Source organism: Colletotrichum abscissum, assembly GCF_030869225.1.
Source record: "Colletotrichum abscissum strain IMI 504890 chromosome Unknown Scaffold_10.1, whole genome shotgun sequence".
NCBI lineage: Eukaryota > Fungi > Ascomycota > Sordariomycetes > Glomerellales > Glomerellaceae > Colletotrichum > Colletotrichum abscissum.
The window spans coordinates 562,661-582,637 of NW_026849988.1; the positions used below are offsets into that span (position 1 = coordinate 562,661).

At 53.6% G+C, this 19,977-nt stretch overlaps 9 protein-coding genes across 9 annotated transcripts; 3 read left to right on the plus strand and 6 right to left on the minus strand.

Annotated features, from left to right (window-relative positions):
• Window positions 1-1,664: 1,664 nt before the first annotated feature.
• CABS01_05134 (uncharacterized protein) lies at window positions 1,665-3,598 on the minus strand (the record flags this gene model as incomplete). The annotated part of the gene is made up of 3 exons (XM_060538504.1): window positions 1,665-2,459; window positions 2,509-2,809; window positions 2,910-3,598. 3 exons carry the CDS (start codon window positions 3,596-3,598, stop codon window positions 1,665-1,667), a joined length of 1,785 nt encoding a protein of 594 aa, XP_060405676.1.
• A 1,559-nt stretch (window positions 3,599-5,157) lies between these two features.
• CABS01_05135 (DASH complex subunit Spc34) lies at window positions 5,158-6,055 on the plus strand (the record flags this gene model as incomplete). Its single annotated transcript, XM_060538505.1, has 2 exons — window positions 5,158-5,222; window positions 5,314-6,055. The coding sequence occupies 2 exons, from the start codon at window positions 5,158-5,160 to the stop codon at window positions 6,053-6,055; spliced, it is 807 nt and encodes a 268-aa protein (XP_060405677.1).
• A 167-nt stretch (window positions 6,056-6,222) lies between these two features.
• Window positions 6,223-6,978, minus strand: CABS01_05136 (DSBA-like thioredoxin domain-containing protein; the record flags this gene model as incomplete). The annotated part of the gene is made up of 2 exons (XM_060538506.1): window positions 6,223-6,867; window positions 6,931-6,978. The coding sequence occupies 2 exons, from the start codon at window positions 6,976-6,978 to the stop codon at window positions 6,223-6,225; spliced, it is 693 nt and encodes a 230-aa protein (XP_060405678.1).
• Window positions 6,979-7,646: 668 nt separating this feature from the next.
• CABS01_05137 (uncharacterized protein) lies at window positions 7,647-8,723 on the minus strand (the record flags this gene model as incomplete). Its single annotated transcript, XM_060538507.1, has 1 exon — window positions 7,647-8,723. One exon carries the CDS (start codon window positions 8,721-8,723, stop codon window positions 7,647-7,649), a length of 1,077 nt encoding a protein of 358 aa, XP_060405679.1.
• A 392-nt stretch (window positions 8,724-9,115) lies between these two features.
• CABS01_05138 (DNA replication regulator SLD2) lies at window positions 9,116-10,588 on the plus strand (the record flags this gene model as incomplete). Its single annotated transcript, XM_060538508.1, has 2 exons — window positions 9,116-9,257; window positions 9,315-10,588. 2 exons carry the CDS (start codon window positions 9,116-9,118, stop codon window positions 10,586-10,588), a joined length of 1,416 nt encoding a protein of 471 aa, XP_060405680.1.
• Window positions 10,589-10,768: 180 nt separating this feature from the next.
• On the minus strand, window positions 10,769-11,752 carry CABS01_05139 (uncharacterized protein; the record flags this gene model as incomplete). Its single annotated transcript, XM_060538509.1, has 1 exon — window positions 10,769-11,752. One exon carries the CDS (start codon window positions 11,750-11,752, stop codon window positions 10,769-10,771), a length of 984 nt encoding a protein of 327 aa, XP_060405681.1.
• Window positions 11,753-12,483: 731 nt separating this feature from the next.
• CABS01_05140 (uncharacterized protein) lies at window positions 12,484-14,453 on the minus strand (the record flags this gene model as incomplete). Its single annotated transcript, XM_060538510.1, has 3 exons — window positions 12,484-13,260; window positions 13,340-13,937; window positions 14,320-14,453. The coding sequence occupies 3 exons, from the start codon at window positions 14,451-14,453 to the stop codon at window positions 12,484-12,486; spliced, it is 1,509 nt and encodes a 502-aa protein (XP_060405682.1).
• Window positions 14,454-15,165: 712 nt separating this feature from the next.
• On the plus strand, window positions 15,166-17,109 carry CABS01_05141 (major facilitator superfamily transporter; the record flags this gene model as incomplete). Its single annotated transcript, XM_060538511.1, has 7 exons — window positions 15,166-15,281; window positions 15,370-15,568; window positions 15,689-15,998; window positions 16,069-16,375; window positions 16,453-16,764; window positions 16,819-16,890; window positions 16,953-17,109. The coding sequence occupies 7 exons, from the start codon at window positions 15,166-15,168 to the stop codon at window positions 17,107-17,109; spliced, it is 1,473 nt and encodes a 490-aa protein (XP_060405683.1).
• A 385-nt stretch (window positions 17,110-17,494) lies between these two features.
• Window positions 17,495-19,220, minus strand: CABS01_05142 (alkaline phosphatase; the record flags this gene model as incomplete). The annotated part of the gene is made up of 5 exons (XM_060538512.1): window positions 17,495-18,282; window positions 18,341-18,625; window positions 18,701-18,817; window positions 18,869-18,968; window positions 19,023-19,220. 5 exons carry the CDS (start codon window positions 19,218-19,220, stop codon window positions 17,495-17,497), a joined length of 1,488 nt encoding a protein of 495 aa, XP_060405684.1.
• Between the last annotated feature and the right edge of the window lie 757 nt (window positions 19,221-19,977).

Consider the following 19,977-nt stretch of genomic DNA (forward strand, 5'->3'; position numbering starts at 1 on the left):
TGCCAATCAGACATATCTCAAGTGATAATTCATGCGCATGTTACAGAACAAAAGGTAGAAGTCGCTTGTGTCACATGGAGGACTTGAGACACCCAAGTCAAGTCGCCAACTTTGCCAACTCAAGCTTAAAGACTTCATTAATATAATTATCGCACGCCATTTCTTTTTCTCCCTCGTGTGCGCTGTTTCGCATATCGTCATTCATTAAGCCACGATACTGACACCAGCATGCACGTTTGCACCCCGGATCTTACGCTGCCTACGTGCCTGCAATGCAATGCAATACCTTACCGTGGCGCATCTATCATATGATACCTCGAGTATAGACCCCTCACTTCAAAACCTTTTTCCTGAAATTCGCTAGATCGGCCACACAACTGCAAAGACAAAGGTACACGATGTACATAGTCTCTCCCTGAATCTCACGTGGTGGTGGTTTATAAGTCCTTGTTTTTCTGCCTTGATTCTGCCGTGCTGATACTCCGCGAGGCTGATTTGTCAAGGTGAATTTCACCGCGCAGCTCCTAAAGTTGACAGTCTATCATGTACTTATATATTGAAGTCCAGTGAGAGGTGTCTCTTCTCCTTCCCTCGCCACGCATCATAGCGAGCAGGCGTTGTGATAGTTGAGTACCAACTCCGCACTGGTTTTCTGCGGTTTTCAGCACAACAACACTACAGTGTCCTACGGCCCAAACTCACAAAGCACACCACACAGCCATCCTTGCTCGTTCTGGTCATAGGTATACAATGCTGAATACTCACGAGCCAGTGGCCAAGACCCTCAGATGGAATGTCTTCCCCCTCTCCACTTAAAACTATCCGACACACCTGAGAGAGCCATAAAAGCTCAAGTAATGAAACTCAAGCAATACGGAATGGCTCAGTCCTAGACTTCGGATTACAGCCCTACGATAGCACCGGAATCTCAGGTGATCGTGATGCCTTGCCTCCATCATAGGTCTCTGGCGCATTGCCCGTCCTTATATACCCTCACAGAGCTCTCTCTGTTACCCAACACCTGTTACAAAAATAAACAAATAAGACAAAAGATGTGGTAGTAAATATTTCGGCACCTATATAAGGCAGGTGCCAGTGTGGCATCCACACCTTCCACACCTTCTCAATCATTCCAGCGGCACCTTCCCAGAAAGCAACCCAGACCGCCCACGAGGCTCCATATCCAATGAATCATCACCAAGTCCTCAACAACAAGTACCTGGGCCGTATGGTCGAGGGGTCAAATTCGAGCTGCAGAGGTCCCGGTTAGGCAGTGAAGACTCCTGTCTATTTCGGGATCCAAGTTCGAATCCTCGATCGGTCGTCCCATTGTTGTTTTTTTGCTTTTTAATCTACATGCTCTCTCTCCTTCCTTCCCTCCGTCACACTTGTCGTGATGTGCATGGGTATATCAAATGCAGCCTCAATGCCAGCAGGACCGAGTTCTTTTGCTGGATAGTATATGACTCTATCAGCACAACTTCCTGACGATGATCCGTACACAACTAGGAGCGCCGAACCATGTAAGTCATACACGGAAACTGATACCATCTTCAATAATCGGCGTTATATAATGAACGAGCCAAACGTGCGCAATAACAACTAGAGGGTATCATTCTACAGAACCACCTACACAAACCAAAACACAACCACCAAATACCAATCTACAAAGTCGCGTTCCTCACGATCCCATTTTCCGTATATAAATAAGGCGGCGTCTCGGGCGGACTGCGTCCATTCCGGTACAGCCACAATCTCGAAAGATCCTTCACCTTGACCGTCTTCTTCCTATGCCGTCCCTTGACGTGTTCCCCATGGAACTCAACCTCATTGTTGACATCGCGCCCCAAATACGCAACCTCAAACGCCTCGCGCGCGTTGGCCCCGGCATCACCCTGCCGTCCGACCTGGATTTCGCTCTCCATGAACTCGCTCTCCTCCGCCGCGCCGATAAACTCGCCCGTCTCAGGGTCCTTTGCGAGGGGGAACATGCCGTCGAGGTAGTGCTGACAAAACTGGTGTCCACCGCGCTCCGAGGCCCTTACGAAAAGCCGCCCGATGAAGCGCGGCATGCTGTGGTCCGCTGTGAGGGAGGTGCAAAAGTGCAAGACGCCCCAGATGGCGACAAAGTCGGTGGTGTGGGCGTAGTGCTCGACGTGGCCAATAGCGCGGTCCAGTGCGGCCGTGGAGGATCGAGAAGAAATGGAGGACGACTCTTTGGGAAGGCTGGGCGTGCGCGGGTTGCTGTGGTTGCTTTTGCTTCCGGTGCTGTGACTCGAGACAAAACGTTGTTGACCGCTGTTGGCGACTGGCGATATGGGGCTGTCCACGAAGTCGCCGTGGGTTATGCTTGTCGTGGTCAAAGTCATGGCCGCCGGATTGTTTTGTGCCAGGGCCTGGGACATTGCATGGCGATGGGGATTGTTGAAGTGGTTTGCGGCATTACCAAATGTGTAGACCTAGACATTGTTAGAAGTGTTGTTGTACGGAGTGTCTGATGTCACTTACCTCGAGTTTAGCAAGAAGATCTTGTGGCAATTCCTGCAATAGCCAGTCAAGAACGAGACCACCCTCGATGCCTCCCTGCGAATGCAAAACGAAGACCACCTTGGAGTATTGTGGGTTGTAAAGCGTTTCCTTGACAATACGATAGCACATTCGTACGTCGTAGGTTGCGTACCCCAAGTTCCGTTGGATGAGACATTCGACAACATCAAAGAGGATTCCCGAGGTCTGGTTATGGATACCGAGGATTGGCCGCTTGAAGGTGAGAGCGAGTCTGTTTAGATTGTTCTTCATCCAGTGGTCCCTGATGCGTGTTAGTCAGTCTGTTATGCCCCCATCTAGTTCCTCATAGAGGCATATTGAAATGCACTGGGAACACGAAGTGAGAGTCGATAACAACTTACCCGACGGCAACTCCGTTCAAAAAGATCCATTTCTCGTGAGCGTGCTCTGGTAGCTCAGGTGCGTACTTGGGATCCGAGGTGTAGGTGAGGGTCGGCCCATTCAGCAACAGGCAGAGCAGATAGTTGACGGCGAAGAAGGCACCGAAGGCGAGGCCGGCGATCCAAATAGGCAATAAGACGGCAAAGGGCAAAGCCAAGATGAAGCCAATTTGCAAAACGCACAGGAAAAGATGCATTCCCACGCAAAAGAGGTTTTGCCTTGTGAAAGCCAACTCATCGAGGTCCCCCGAATCGGCTGGGGTAATAGGCCATACGATCCAGGGAAGAGCCCAGATGTACTGGAAAAAGTAGTAAATATCCCATGCGAGCAGCTTCCAGGGGAAATCGGTGTAAGAATAGCTGATGACGGAGCTGCCTCCCACCTGGGAGCCGAGAAACTGTGTCGAACCCATCCTCTGTTTATGCAGCTCTGTTCGTTTCTGTTGTCGTGATCGATACCGCACCGCGAACCTGTCGCCCAAACCTGGGATGGAGAAGAGGCCGGCGGCCATGATGACGGGTATGGCTAGGACGATATAGAGCCAAGAATAGGCAGATGGCGAAAGTGAAAATGACAGAGAGGGTGATGACAGGAAAGGAATGTGGTCAAGTGACCAGCGGGAGACGGACGGTGGGTGCTCACGCGGCATTATATCGTGGGGAAGCAGATGGGGATGGAGGGCGGCGCCGGTCAGACAAACGAACAAACTTCCAACCACAAACTAGAGATCCTAGTTCCCCTCGTAGCGGTCGTTAGCATTTCATGGGGAAGAGGTAAGACATTTTTCTGCTCCAGAAAAGAAGTAGAGACACAGCAGACACAAGGTGCAGGCAGGGCTGAGTTGGCCTGAACCCGGGCCGGGATAGACGACGGCGCCCATCTTCCATCTTGGCTGGTCACTCGACCAGGGGGCACTCGCCAATTAGGGGGGTCGGTCGCAGCGGCTAGGGCGCCACCCCGCTGCCTGCCCTCCATGTTGCCTTACAGATTGACAATGTCTGGTGTGTTTTTGGGGGCTGAGATGGGGTGCGAATAAGCGAAGATGCGATGCGCGAGAGCGAGATGCAGTCAGATCCAGGCTGTGCACCAAGAGATCCAAAGCATGCCTCTGGTAAAGTACCATGCAAGGCTCTGAGATGTTGACAGAGTCCACAACTAGATGCCACTGACGGTTACACCGATAAAGTTGCGAACAGAAGATGACAAGAAGTCAGAGAAAGCAACTATGCCTTGCGTTGTCGGGGCTGTTTGAGTTGCATGTGGGCGTCTTACAGGCTGCCGTAGCAAGAGTGCACCACATGCGCCAACAGCCTTTGAAGGAAAGCCAGCAGACGCGCATAGGACCCAATGAGAGCGTCCATCTGTCGTCATTTCTGACGTTACGTGCCCAGCTAATCGGCACGTTCAGCCCGACAGAGTCACATCCTCGAGGGTCCAAGCCGCTTATTGCGATCCTCACCCGGCGAGGCAACAGGCAGCCTTGAAATCTGATTGTGCTTGGTACGGAACAATTGCCTCGTGAATAATGTCCAAGCTCTGACCGTTCGTCTTGGGGAAGTGAGTGGCTGGATGTCGATCTGGTAGACACCGAGCTGAGTGGTTCGGGTTCTACCGCGTGCAGCTATGCATCACCAAAAGTTGAGGTGAATTGACTTCTGACTTCCTTGTCCGTCGAGTGATTCAAGCGTGGGAGAGACATATAGAGGCTTGGCTGTCAGATTTGACGCAGTTGCTCTTGTCAATCTTCCATCAGCGTTGTTTGTATTCGTACTGCCGTCCAACGAGGAGATGCCTTGAGCCTTGGTGGAGTCATTGGTCTCAGCCGTCACAGCCTGATATTGAAGCCTCAATCTCATCAAAATGATGCGTGGCTTCGTCGCAGTGCCTGGGACCACGATGATTTAAGATGATCACAGCAGCTGTTGAAGAGTTGACGAGTGACAGAGGTGGAGGAAGGGGAAGTTGACGCCCAGCTGAGCTGCAGGTTTTGGGGATGAACATGAGCTGGTCCGTGCGCCAAGCAAAGGTCGTGGGGGAGAGAGCTCCTTCTCCAACTGAGAAACAAATCATGTGTTTGGTGGGGCAGTTTGTTGACATTGAAACCTCCGAATCCAACATCAACACTGGACTGACTATACACCTTCAACATCGACCGTCTGCAGAGCGCAACTCCGTACTCGAGGTATCAAAAAACAAGACACCACCACTATGTCAATGCTCGCAATCCACCTCGAGCAGATAGCTCTCTGCTGCGAGGGCATCGACTCGCTCCCGTACGCACTGCCCCTCCTCGTCAAAAGCACCCTCCTCAAGATACCCTCAATTTGGCCGCCATCCGAGACATTCACTAACACACCATGGCAGCTTCCCACCGCCCAAAATCTTCACAAATGCAATGCTCTACAACACCGATATCACCTCCCTAATCCGCGACACCGAAGCCCACGAACGCGCCCTCTTCTCCGTACCCCCGCCCCCACCACCGCCAGCAACATCATCATCCTCCCAAAACCAAGAAGCGAAACCCACCACCTCCCGCCGCCAAACCGTCTTCAACGTCGCTTCGGGTGAAGTCACAACCGGCCCACCACCAGGAACCTCCCGCGCTGCAGGCGGCGGAGGTATAGGCGGACCCCGCCGCCACACCGCCGTCTCCGCCGTCCTCGGAGGCGACCTCCACGCCCAGCTGCGCCGCGGCGAGCGCCAGGCCGCGAGCAAAGGGGGCGACGTCGACGTCGAGGTACTGTTGCAGGGCGCGACGAAGCTGTGCGGCGTGTACGCTCTCCCCGGCGCGCTCGAGCGGATTCCGCAGCTGAGGTCGCGGTACGCGCACCAGACGAATACGTTGGCGTACTACGAGGCAAAGGTTGCCGAGAACCAGGCTGCGGTGGAGAGAATGAACAAGGATCATTGGATGAGTGAGGGAGATGACGAGCAATTTGATGACGAAGAGGACGAAGAGGAAGAAGCGGGCGAGGATGTCATGACGGAAGAGGACCTACGGGCCGAGGAGGAGTTTGTGAGGGAGCTTGATAAGAAGAAGCGGGAGCTGCAGCAGCGGTTGCGGGCGATGGAAAAGGATTTGGGAGCATTGCTGAACATGTGATGTTGGTTGGAAAAAAAAGGAATGAGGATAGTAAACGAGGGCGCTTCTACTACCATGGTTGTTTTACGACATGATACCCCAGAAATTCAAACAAAACTCCATCATGACCCAGAATTACCCTACACCCCGATTACATTCTCCATGTGAGCGTGCGTGCCACGACAACCTCAACACGAAAGCCCGTCCCGTGCCCCCGCTGCCCTCCCACCCCTCTCCCTCGCCGCAACAATCTGTCCCAAAAACTCACCCACCTCCTGCGCGCCCCCAACCTCATACTTGTCCTCAATCACGAAATGCGGCACCCCCCTCACCCCCATCCGATACGCCTCCTCCACCTGCCGATCAACCTCCTCCCCTCCCTTACCCTCCTCGAGCCACCGCCTCACCTCCCCCCTCTCAAGCCCGCCCCGCACCGCCGCGTCCACAATCATATCCCAGCTCGTCACGTCCCCGTCCTCCTCAAAGTAGCTCTTCATAATCGAGTCCACCACCGCGTTCTCCACCTCGGGACCCTTGGTCTTCGCCAGCTGGATCGTCCGGTGCGCGTCCCGCGTGTGCCCGATCTTGCCCCCGAACGTGAAATTGAAGCCTTCGGCCGCGCCCAGCTTCTTCATGCGCGCGTGCATCATCTCCAGCCTGTCGGCGCCGAAGCGCGCCGCCATGCGCTCGTTGACGGGGACGCCCTTGCGGGGCGCCGTCGGGTCGAGGTAGTAGGCTTGCCAGGTTACGTTGAAGGTGTCGTCCTTGCCGCCGGGGTACGTCTTTTTGTAGAGGTCTATGGCCCTGTTCAGACGGGCCTTGCCGAGATAGCACTGCCAGTGATGTTAGTGACCTCGTTTTTTTTTCTTCTCTGATGAGTCCCAAGGGCGTCTTACAAAGGGGCAGACGGGGTCTGATATGACTTTGATGTTGATGGTGGACATCTTGCTTGCTTGGCGTGCGGCGTTCATTCACTTCCAAATTTTCTTGCTCGACGATGAGGAGAATATGAACAGGTACACAGATATTGGTTGAGCAAAGTCCATCTTCGAAGTCTACGATATGGGAATCAAAGACGTCAAATATGTCGTAAAACTCGGCCTCGGCCTCGCTCGAATACGGCGGGACTCCGCCGTAACTGGGCGCCGACTTTTAGTTGATTACCAATCAGGCCCGGAGCCCGATCCGACCGGAATCATTTAGCTACAGGCCGGCGGGATTCCTCCATATCGAGACGAGCTTACCCCGTCTCGTCTCTTCACATCAGCACCAACGAGCCCACAATCCGCCATTATTCAGCCGAAGCAAAATCGGCGAAGGCGGGTCTGGGAAGGTTCCGATGGTCGTTCGGCACTCTGCATTTCGGCACTTGATTTGTTACGTTGCATTCATGATTCGTGGAGTCTATGTGCGCCCCTTGTTCATTACCACCGCCAAGGGCCCTGCCGCCCTGCCGCCCTTGCAAAGTTGCAAGCTAATAAAGCACAGGCCAGTCTAAAGCTTGTATCCTCTGTCATCCACTGCGCAAAATAGTTCCGCAAAAGGATCCGCCGTAAATAGGTGTGAAGCCACAGCGATGGGTATTATCATGTCCGAGTCGTGCTATCAGTGCTCAATCAACAGAGTATCGTTCTGTCGCCTCTCGTAATCTCTGGTCATTCCGTGACCGACGCGATTCGTAAGGCTGCCTGCGATGCCTCTGTCTCTCATCTCTCCTCCAGGTTGAAGGGTATATACTGTTGGTCGTGGACGATTCTCCACGATTAGCTGCGCTGCGACTCTGTGACCGTCGCCGCTTGAGTGTAATATCTGGATACTGCACAGCGCGGTCCCAGCTTTCGAGCGACATGTAGGGGCTTCTCAGCCACGCCCGAAGTTCATGAAGCAGCAATCGTGTATTCTCTCTGCCCAGAAACTCTTGAATGAGCTCCTCAGCTTGGCCCATGCTGCCTTGCATATCCACAGTCTTCAAGATAGCGATGATGTACTCGAGCAAGAACTCGGCATTGTTGGCTCTGCGACGTCGGACCGGGTCGGTATCTAGCGGCCTTGCATCATGATCGGGCGAGAGGAACTCAAAGACCTGTAGTTCGCGCCGAAGAAATGTACGCGCGCGCGAGACAAGCTCTGTATCGGAGGCAAATATTTGCGGAGTCAAATCTCGGTATCTTGATATCCTGTTTGAGCCCACGTGTAGCGAGTACAATTGATGTCGATAGACATGTCTTCGGCGGGTGATTGCCTCATCTTGAGACAGATTGGGCCGGGTCGTCGAAGGCGCATAGGGCCGCGGTCGCCGTGGGCGGGCTTGAGAGTAATATCGTCTCGTTTGCTGACCAGAAGGGGCATTCGTTGTGTCTCCAGCCTTATCCGAGGGTCTCTCTGGGGCCTTGAAGGTCTTCCATTGCTTTCGGTCGTCGCTAAACTCGTAACGGACCTCCTTGATCTCGGTCTTGCATAGCGGGCATGCTATTTGTCGTTCTAGCCATGTCGCGAGACAGAGGAAATCGAAGTTGTGGTGGTGGCAGGGTTGCGCCTCGCAGCCTTCGGTGATCTCTTCGAGGCAAATGACGCAACAGTCTTGAAGATCCGTCGGTCGCGTGGTGATCTCCTGCAGCGTTGTCTGCAAGACGACGGAATGGAGATCTCGTGAACTCGAGTTGTCGCTGGATATCGCTTCGGCGGACATGCCACAGGTGTAGAGTGTGCTCAAGAGAAAGGAAGTGGTGTTTGACGGAGGAGAACGACGATGTCACCATGTCAGTCCAGTGTGACGGCTGTGTTAATCAGCGTGACATTCGTGGAAGCAGCTTAAACTCTGATAAGATAAGGAATTCCATGGTGGGGCAATCTCTTCGGCCGGTTAGATACGTACCCAAAGTGCTGCTGGGCGACCGTGCATCTTTCGTGTTTAGTGCTTTTTCCTTGTCGCGTCAACCGCGTTTCTTTTCCCTCCACCTTGAAATCCACCCTGGACGTCTTCAACTACGTACCTCAATCCAAACCACTTACTCAACCTTAATTCTGCGCCTTCACAATCTTCAATGACGTAGATGCATCTTGACCAGCGACTGCCCCATAATGGACGAACCGACAAAGGCAGAGTATGAGCTCCAGTCACAGAAACTACGTGTCGAACTCAAGACGTGGGAGACCTCCTGGGCAAAGTCTCACGATGGGAAGAAGCCGGGCAGAGGTGATATCAAAAGCAACGCCGACATAGGTCAGTATCTTACGTCTGAAAGCACAAAAGCAATCGAAGATTAACACGAGTGACCAGCGCAAAAATACAAGCAATACAACAAAGTCCGCGACATCCTTTCAGGAAAGATTCCTCCACCTTCAAAAGAAGCTCCGAAACCAAAGAAGCGGGACGATATCCCCCCCCTCGCGAGGACGCCTTCGAAGAAAACCAGGCACACCGAAACGCCCTCGAAAAGAAGGACGAATCCCGAAGATGCCGCCCTCACTAGCACCCCCTCGATCTCCAGAACCCTCTTCAGCCCCGTGGCTCCAAGATCGATTGGACCTACTCCACAGCGCGATGGTCGTGTACTGGGATTGTTTGACCTAATGGTGGAGCGTGAGCTCGGAACACCGTCAAGAAAGAACATCAACACCTCTGCCGACGCCAGAGTAATGACGACGCCAAGGAAACGTGCGACACCCATGGACGAGGAGGATGATGCGAAATTTGGGCGGACGCCAATGTCCACGAGCAAACGGCAAATGCTAGACAGCTTCATGACACCTCTGAAGAACAAAGATGTCCCTGCAGCAGACGCCAAAACACCAACAACTGTTTCGAAGCTTCAGTTCAGCACACCATCCTTTCTCAAAAGACACACCCAACCACCACCAAGCAAGAGCGATGACTTCACAGCGCCGCCCCTGCGATTACCTCGGAAACCACTGGTTCGTGGCCTCAGTGCTATTGTAGCAAGTCTCAGAAAGGTGGAAGAAGATAACTTGGACAACGAAGACGAACTCGAGGCTCTACGGGAGGCGGAAGGCGAAGTTGTGCAGCCTAAAGTGCCTCCGAAGCCGAAAGCGGATATTCTCGCTGCAGACAGTCAGGTCAATCTTCCTCTTGGAGGGTTTGATGACGAGACTCTTTACGACAGTCCCGATGAAGAGCAGGTGGGACGTGATGGAATGCCGCTAAGGGTATACAAGAAGAAGGGGCAGAAACGAACGACGAGGAGATCCAACATGAAGCCTGTCCACGTTAAACGGCCATCGGCTCCCGCCGAGGAAGAGGCACAAGAAGGAGACGAAGAAGAAGGCGTGCCAAAAACACAAAACAGTGGTGATCCAGAGGACGACTATGATGAGCTCGCGGGCTCGGGTTCGGACACAGAGTTTGACGAGTCGGCACCAAAAACCAAGTCCAAGAAGAAGGAAGAAAAGAAGACGGAGAAGGTCGGGGCGGTCAAGAAGGCCGTCAGAAAGGTGAACGCAATGGCGCACACGAATTTCCGGCGATTGAAACTGAAGAACAACGGCGCGAAAGGCGGGCCCGGATACAACAGCAAGTTCAGAAGACGACGCTGAGTCGACATTTGCATTGCAAGGCGTTTACATGGAAAGCGATATCCCAATTGACATTGCCGATGAATACATGTCCACAATAAAACACTACTATCATGTTTAGGCCCTAGGTATTTCATGCGCGTCTGGTGTCTAAAGGTAACACTTCGTGACAGTATTTGCTCGATGCTATGTAACTCTATATTACGGCAGTAAACGAGCCCGTAGTCGCCGTATCAGGACGAGGAAGTAGAAGGTCGCGAAGTCGCAGCTGATGGCGACCATGAGCCATGATAAACCAGCCGAGAAGACTACACGGTCAACAAGAAACCGATCTTGTTGCGGCATTTCCGCAGGAATCTCACCTTCCTTCTCGCTTAACCACTCCATCTCAGTCCAAAGCGTATCATCGGTACCATCACACATCTCCAGCTCTACAAACTTGTCAATCATGCTTTGCCCACGATCAATATGTCTTTGGAGCCGTCTCAAACAACAGTACGACGGGCCGCCCCGCGCCACGGGCATAGTCCCTTCTCCTTTACACACCACCACCGGCACCTCCCTCCCAACCTCTTCGCGGCGGCACTCTTCCCCGTCAGTCTCTATAGAATGCACCAGGCAGAGCAGCCGTCTGTACTCTTTCAGCACCGCCCAGAGCCAGCAAAACGCCAGCGCAACCTGCAACACCATCTCCTTCACCACATCCCGCCCCTCAAACCCCTCCATCTGCGCAGCGCAGCAATTCCGCAACGCCTGCTGCCGATTCAGCACCTCGCGACACGAGCGCATCCGCGGCGACGGCGACTTATACAAGCCCGGGTTCCACTTGGTCGTCTTCGACTCGGCGTCGTCTTCTTGGTGCCATCGTTCCTGCCAGAAGGCGTTCCAGAAGCCGGAGAAGGTCTCGGAGGCCGCCTGGGCGCAGGGAAAGGCGCGGAAGAGCTTTGCGCGCCAGAGGGATGGCCAGTCTGTCGCGAGGAGGGTGAAGAGGAGGTAGCCGGTGATGTCGCTTGCGAGGAAGTGCGGTGTGGGGGTGTAGCCGTGTAGGATGCTTGTGATGTCGACGTGGAGGTCGGTGATGCGGCGCTTGAGGCCTCGCCTTTTGGGCGGGTCGGAAGGCTGCGGTGAGGTTTCCATCGTTGTATCTGTATTTAAAAGCTTCTTCTCCTTGAAGATCAGATCCATTTTGTTGCTTGTAGTTGTCGAGGCGCGGGATCTTGGCTCTTTTTCACATGCGATGCTGTCTCTTGATCATCTCTGCATGGTTGCCGCAATCATCTCAGCTCAAACCACTTAACGGGCTCGCCAAGTCCAACAGAAGCCATGCGCTGGCATTGTTTTCCCTACGATGCAGAAGCATGGCTTTCCCTTTTCGAATCTCACCCCAAGGGACGCGAGCTAGGAGTGGCCGATGTGGTCTGGGAATGACTGCCTGTCGTCTGATGTAAGACGGTGCCCACATGTAAGCGCTTATCCCAACCCCTTGGGTCAACCCGCTGCAAGTATGTCACTTAGCGAGAGAATTTGATTCGCCTAGGGAACGAAAGGATCTGAGTTGGTTCTCAGCTTCTCAATGATCACGTGGCTCGAATGGCCATGGAACTCGGCGAGCAACCTGAGTGTGCGTTGTTAGATGGTGGCCAGTATAAGCCATGAACCGTGGTGATTGAGACTTTGGATCTTAGAGGAGATCGTTTTGACTGGGTGACTGGCTACCTTTTGTATCAGCAACTCAAGCGGCTTTTTAATTCTCTTGGTATTGCGGCACGAGATCTTCATGATGTCGCAGAGCAAGCGGCATCATCGTCATCCGCTACAGCACTTACCAGTCATACTTTGGTATGTATCACCTTTTACCCGTGACGTTGTCATGTAGATGAAATTCTTCGCAAAATATTTCTGGTGTATGTCTGAGTCTACCGCACCTCCTGTGGTGCCTCAATCGTAGTCACAATAGGCCCTTTCTCCCCCTCCTTTCCAACCCCATTGACCGCCGCCTCCCGCGCCTCGGCATTCAACCTCACCCACATCTTCTTCCTCAACTCCAACCCATCCATAAACACCTGAAACCAAGACGGATCATACACTGGCAGCGCTCTACCAATCCCACCCTCAGGCTCGCCCGCAAGCTCCCTCACCGTCTCGAAATACTCCTCAAAGTGCGGATGCACAAGCGAGAACCGAATATCGTCTCCCTTCTCCTTGACTCTCTCCGCCTCCCACGCCGCCTGCTCCTCCTTGGGCGGCAGCTTCGCCCGCCCAGCCAGCACGCGCGCCGCTAAAACAGCTTGCCACTCGAAAATCTTGAACGTCAGCCCCGCGGCCACGGCGCCGATGAAAAGTAGCGTCGGGTCGGCGTGGTAGATTACGTGCTGGTAGAGCCCCGCGACGCGATTGTTGCGCAGTTCGACCGAAGGAAGGAAGGGCAAGGTCCAGATGAAGCCCGTGGCGAGGACGACGCTGTCAACTCCGGGGACGGAGGTGCCGTCCTGGAAGTGGACTGTTCTCGTGGAGGGGTCAATGTGGGTGATTGTGGCGCGGCGGGAGATTTGCGGGTGGTCGAAGGCGCCGTCGCCGAAATAGAGGTTTGCTTTGCGGCCGTTTACGACGGAGTAGATGGGGAGTTTGGCTGTTTTGACGAGGTCGACGGAGATGTCTGCGCCTGAGACGGAGGCGCCGACTACGACGACGCGCTGGGTTGTGAGTGGTCAGCGACTTTTTCGTGACTCGCGGGGGAAGAGAGAGAGAGAGAGATCATGAAGGAGTATTCACCTTGTTACGGAAGTGATCTCGTCCGCGAAAGTGCTTGCTGTGAATCACGCTTCCCGGACGCGCCTTTTCAAACTCGTCGAGGCCCTCAATGTGAGGCACATAAGGAACCCAGTAGTGCCCCGTCGCAACCACAACAGCGTCGAAGTACTCAACCCACCAGTCGTCCCACTCATCCCCCTCTTTCCTGAGGGTGAGCTTCCACTCTTGCCCAACTTTCTCAGCGCGCTCGACGGTGGTGCGGTAGGAGACGAAATCCTGGTAGCCGTTACGGTTCACCAGCCCCTGAACAAAGTCCCGCACCACGGTCCAGTGCCGAAAGGGCGTCTCGGGGCCGTGCAGCGCAATCGAGTTGTCGGTGCGCTGTTCGGGGAGGGATTCCTCGGAGAAGGACATGGGGATGGCGTCGACGTTGGTTTCAAGGTAGGGGTAGATTCCGGACTCGGTGAAGCGTGGCGGGGGAGGGGCCGAGACTGACCCGGCTGCAGCTTTCGGCGTCCGGGACGGGAGGGTTTCCGGGATCGGGAGGGGTTGGTCGGCGGTTCGGGCTGCTAGGGAGGAGAGGTTTGTCAGGTGTGGTGGTGGTGTTTGGTCGCCAACCCTATTGCGATGGAAGAGTTAGTGCATGTTCTTTGGGGACTCGCCTCGTTCGAACGCGGTGAATGTCTCTATTCCATCTCATCGCCCGCCGATGTGGCATCTAAGTCAAGGAATAGTAATGCTATGTTCAGTGACATTGATGATGGAGTTCATTGGCCGCAGGAGTTGGCCATCTGCTTCAGTCATCCAGATGACAGAGCACCATCAAGGTTCTCGTTTGTTCCTGGTTCATCTCACAAGGTAATACGAAGCAGTACCAGAAGATATTTCCAGGAACAGCTTAAACCATCCAGGTACTCCAATGAGCTCCATATGAGTACGACCAGCCCCGCGCAACAGTCCAATGAAAACAACTTGCGACGAATGCGAAAAGAAAGACTCACCAGCATCCTCCCGCTGCCTCTCGACGCTCAAACACACGAATGACGTCGAACGCCTTCTCCCGTGCCAGGGCGTCAATTGTGATAGCCCCGGCCGGCCCCGCGCCGATGACGGCAACCCGCTTGACTGCGCCCATTCTTCAGATACTCGCTATTCCCTGAAACGCTCTATGCTTGACCAACGTGGGATCGTAAAGAGAGTATCACAGGATTGTAAAGCAGAAATGAAAAAGAATAGGATAAGGTACGCGGCACCTGACCTAGCACGCGAAGTGCGAATGCTCTCACTTTTTTAGCTGCCCGCCTCCCGAGAGTTTGGGAGCGGCTTGCAGAGGACGGATGGAGGGGTTCAACTGAACAGGGGTGGACCCCACTACCAAACTGCCAAAGCCTCCAATCGTGTTGTCGTAAACCGCCTGACCGGGTAGTCGGACAGGGATGCCGGTGTCGTTCACCGTGGTGGAAAGTCGATTTGGTCATCTTAGCGCCCGATGGCGTTATCGTGCGAGGAAACGTTGTCTCCCGTCGCCCGTCACGAGCATGTGCTGTTATCGATAATGCTTATCAGCGCTTCCCGGCCCAGCGAGGTGGGAGACCATCAAGGTGCGAGCACTTACACCACATTGCGTTCTTGGACCCTGAAGTTCTTGAGGATATTCGCAGTGGATGTGGGGGAAGCATGGGTTTGCGGTCCAGGGCAGACTGGGATTATTTAGAGTCTGATAGGAACCTGGATGGCCGACTACACAAGACAAAAGCATTTGGCCATGGCATTTCAGCTGAATCCAATGGCCAATGTTCGTGGTCTCTTTCTCGTGTATGTATGTGTAACTGCCGTGATCGACAACCATGAACTCTCCGACAGATGAAAAGATGGTGTGCACCACGCCGACGGACCGATCCGTCGTGGCGTCCGAGGACAAGTTGGAGTGGGATGTTGATGAGGAACGCAGGGCTAAGAGGAAGTGAGAACTCCCCGGCTCCCAGTGACACATGATTTTAAGCTTAAAGTAGCTTCATGACTTGAGTGAGGCTAACGTATCATGGTCTCAGAATCGACATGACTGTGTTACCTCTCCTTGTCTTGGGTCTGCTCATGTTCCAGCTCGACCGTATGAACCTAGCTTCAGCACTTACAGCCGGCTTCGCGAGGGATATCAACGTCAGTCAGGATACTATCAATCTGGGAAACCAGCTCATGTTCATGGGCACTGTTGTCTTGGAGATTCCATGTAACTTGCTGTTACAAAGGGTGCGTCCGTACAAGCCAACGCTCAAACTTATTCACATCCCCTCCCCTCCCGTTACCAGTTCCACCTCCAAAGTGCCTACCACCCAGATTCCATCCAAGCTCACTCACACGTCCGCGTAGTTTGGCCCCCGAAAATGGATCTCCCTACAAGTCCTCCTCTTCGGCACCGTCGCCACGCTCCAAGTCCTCGTCAAGAACCGCGCCGGCTTCCTCGCCATCCGCCTCATGCTCGGCCTCGCTGAGGCGGGGTACATCCCCGGATCAATGTACACCCTGTCCAACTGGTACTCGAAACACGAGCTGGCGAAGCGCGTTGCCGTCTTCATGTTTGGGCAGTTTGGGGGCAACGCCCTGAGTCCACTGCTTGCTTCTGGAATACTGAAGTTGGCCGGAAAGGGCGGGTTGACGGGTTGGCAGTGGCTTTTCCTAAGTGAGTCCTCCCTTCCATTTTTTCCTTCGGCCTGTTGGGTCTCATGGACTCTTCTAATACTGTGTCGCAGTTGAGGGCCTGGCGACTCTGGTCGTTGCCATGATGCTCATCTTCCTCCTCCCCGGATCCCCCGACACGCCGAAACCCCTCGGAAGCCCAGGCCTGATTCGATTCTCGACAAGACAACAGCAGATCCTCCAACAAAGAATGCAAATCGATGAGCCCGGAAAGAACGATGGAGTAAACGGTATCGTAATCCCCTGGGCCCTCGTCTGGAAGACAGTCAAGCACTACAAGAGATGGCCGCACTACGTATCCACCTTTTGCGTCTTTTCGACGTGGTCGCCGCTCACAACATATACTCCTTCCATCATTATGTAAGTAAATTCATGAACCTTTGCACTTCTTGCAGATTGAAGTAGCGCTCTACTGACTCACCTACCTCTACCTAAAGGGCCCTCGGTTTCGACCGCATCAGCGCCAACGCCCTGGCCGCGGTCGGCGCGTCTCTCGCCATGGCCGTCGTCTTCGCCTTTGCCATGCTGAGTGATCGGTCGAATAAGAGAGGATCGACGGTGGTGTTGGGACATGTGTGCTATCTGACCATACTGGTGGTGGCCCGGACAGTGCATCCGCACGTCGGGAAGTGGTCGAGGTGGGGTTTGTGGACGGCCATCAATGCTTTTGCTGTCTGCTACCACCCGGCGCATAACACATGGTTGCAGGTAAATTGCCGTGACCCCAGAGAGCGCAGCATTGGAATTGCGTAAGTAGTTGGTTCATCACAGAAAACTCGGGAGTACACTGACAGACGAGAAAGCATGTGGGTGATGTCTGCCATCAGTGGTTTAATGGTAGGATCTCAATACTTCAGGGGTAACGATCTGCCTTTGTGAGTTTTCCTCCCGGTCAAACTACTATAGACTTTTAGTTGACTTCTTTTTCTTTTAACAGCTACGACAAGGGCCTCTTGACGATGATCATTATGGTCTCGATCGGCATGGCGTTTGCTTTATTGCAGGAGGCCGTTTATGTGTTGCATAACAGGCGTGTGGCGCAGGGCAAACACCGACCCAAGGACGGTTCTGAGCCGTATATTTACGTTCTTTGAATTGGTTGATCAAGCGTGAGCGGCGTTTGAATATGAATGATGGACTTGCTTTGATGAGAATGAGAAAAAGTAGTACGGTACTAAGGAGTTATTTGGAGAGTTGAGGATAGAGACCAGGATTTGATTGGCCATAGGCTTGCGGCTCAGAACATAGACAACATAAATTATGTCCTAATATCATAGAACAATCTGTGTTTAACAGATTTCGCATTCCATATGCGAGGCATTGGGGAGGCACAGCTATCAGGCGCAGGGGCCAGTGATTCTCAAGTATTGTTCTACTGGGTTTGAGCGTTATACAAGAAATGAATACATGGATATCTCAGATTTGAATTTGTCCGAGTCTCTCATGAACGGTTACAAGATACAACAAGAACACTATAGCCTAGTGAGAATGGTCATGTCCATGAATATGCTCATCAGACCGTCGGATCAAGTCCCGCTTCCCAACCCAGCCCGTCCCATTAGCCCTCAGTAACTCCGTAACCTGTCCCATATCAACGCCAAGAACCTTCTCAATGTACTTTGGCAACTCGGTATTATCCCAGTTACCAGCCATGTCACCCTTGATGGTCCGTCCATTCTCGCCAGCACCGTAGCCGTACAGCGTGATATCGGAAGCGGTATGACCACCCGTAGACCAGTGCACACCCGCACGACTAGCCAATAAATTCCCCAGCTCCGAGCTCAGCGAGCCAGCGGCGAGGAGGGTATTCACCTCAGCATCTGTAGCATCAGCAAGCCCATACTCGGGCAAAATCTCACCCACCAGAAAGGCCTTCTTATCAGACCCAGTGTACGCGTCCCAAACATCCATCAAAAACTCAGTCGAGGCGTTGACCTTGACGAGGGGAAGCGGGTTGAAGCCGTTGAGCGTCAGACCGCCACACTCGTGATCGGCGGCCGACATGAGCAGGGTGTCTGGGTGTTCGTCGATCCACGCGCGGACGAAGCCCATGACCTCGTTGTAGTGGATTGTGTCGAAGAGGTGGGCGGCCGGGTCGTTGGCGTGGCCTGCGTGGTCGATGCGCGAGGCTTCGATCATGAGGAAGTAACCCTCTTCTCTGCAGTGGGTGTCGCGATGGAGGGAGTTGAGGGCCGTTTCGACCATTTCTAGGAGGGATGGTTCTTGTGAGGGTTGGCGGGAGCGGTCGATCTCGTACATCATTTGACCTGGCAGTTTGTTATCATCTATGTTGTCTTCATTGTGAGAATAGAAGTGTTGAAGTACCATCATTAAAGAGACCAATGTAAGGAAGGCGAATGTCGCCGAGACCCTTGTCGAGGGCGTCAAAGGCCGACCGATTCTGCATCACGTGGTAACCGTTCTCCTGAGCGAAGCCAAAGAGATCGATCTCATCCTTCCGGCAGGAGGTCAAGTCGGACGCGGGCTTGAAGTAGCACCGGCCGCCTCCGAGGAGAATATCGGCGACGGGGCCGAGTGGATGCCCGTAGCCGATCTCATGCTCCGCGATCTTGGCATACGAGTTGCGATCGGCAACGTGGGCCGCGTAGCCTGGCTGCCTGTGAGTGGCGTACATTGAATATGGGGTTACATATGACAAGGCTGTTTTGGCGGTGGGCTACTTACACGCGGGAGTAGCGTGGTTGATGGTGCTGGTGACGACCAGACCCGTCTTCATGCCTGCGAGTTTGGCGGCCTCGAGGATGGAACCGACGGGTTCGCCAGCGGGGTTGACGCCGATGGCTGATGCGTGTGTTAGAACAGGGCTGTCGAATCCTCACGAGAGGCGCGCACCGTTATTGTAAGACTTCACACCGCAAGCAAAGGCGGTTCCAGAGGCGGCGGAGTCCGTGATGAGATTATCGCTGGAGAGAGTGCGAACGTTGCCGAGGACCTTCCAAGATTATGAGTCTGAATAACATAAGTGTTGGAGTATTCCTCAACGCACCATCTTATCAGCCGCAAGCTGGAAGCTCACAGGTGCTTTGGGATTCTGGCCATTTTGCAGCAATGAGACATAGTCCCTCGCCATTGTCTGAGAAGCGGGACCGTATCCATCCGGCACAATGTAGATGAAGTTCTTGACATTGGCGAGCGACAGGACAGACTGCACCAAGGCGGCGAAGACCATGGCTGAGGAGCGCATCTTGGAAGGCACTTCTGCGATGGATAGAGATCTTTGAGAAGGTCGTCAAGGTTGCAGCCATCGGTTTTACTCTTATAAGTATCCGTCTTCCATTTTCTTGGCCGCGCGTTGTAGTATCTCATGTCGTGTTTTATGCCGCCTGCAGCTGTCGCTGCGGCGTACACACTTGGCATGGAGGATCACATTCAATAGTGTCTCGCTAACTCTAGCATCGGGATCGCAATTTCTCGCCGCCAATATTGAAAGGACATTTAAAGAATCTGTAAATATGAGAGATGTTTCACTGGCTTGAAGCGTATCTGGATGATTAACACGAATGGTTCCGTCACCTGGCGCACATGTTTTGCAGCGTTCCTGGGGGCCAAGACGCTTTAGTGCCCGGGGTACGGCTTAGCGGTTGGAACGTGATCTCCGCTTGTCCCAATAGATGCTTTGGGATGTGCAACGTGCTGCCCGTGGCAAAAGTAGGGAAGCGTATTCCAACGACTGCGAAGTTCAGAGCCCCGGTCTTTGCCTTGGCTTTGGAGACGAGAGGGGAAGGTGGCACGACATTGGCAGCCCACGTGGTTTGGATAATCATACTTCGATAAGACTTTGAACAGCTGCAATTACCATCTGCTTGGATGATAGAATGAGAACATCTTCCTTCCGCTTCACTACGAAAAACCTTGGAGTAAAGCTATGAGACAAGGCAGGTTGAGGGAGACGGTGAAAATGAGACATATGCACTATTGTAAGCAGAGCCTCTTGTGAAACG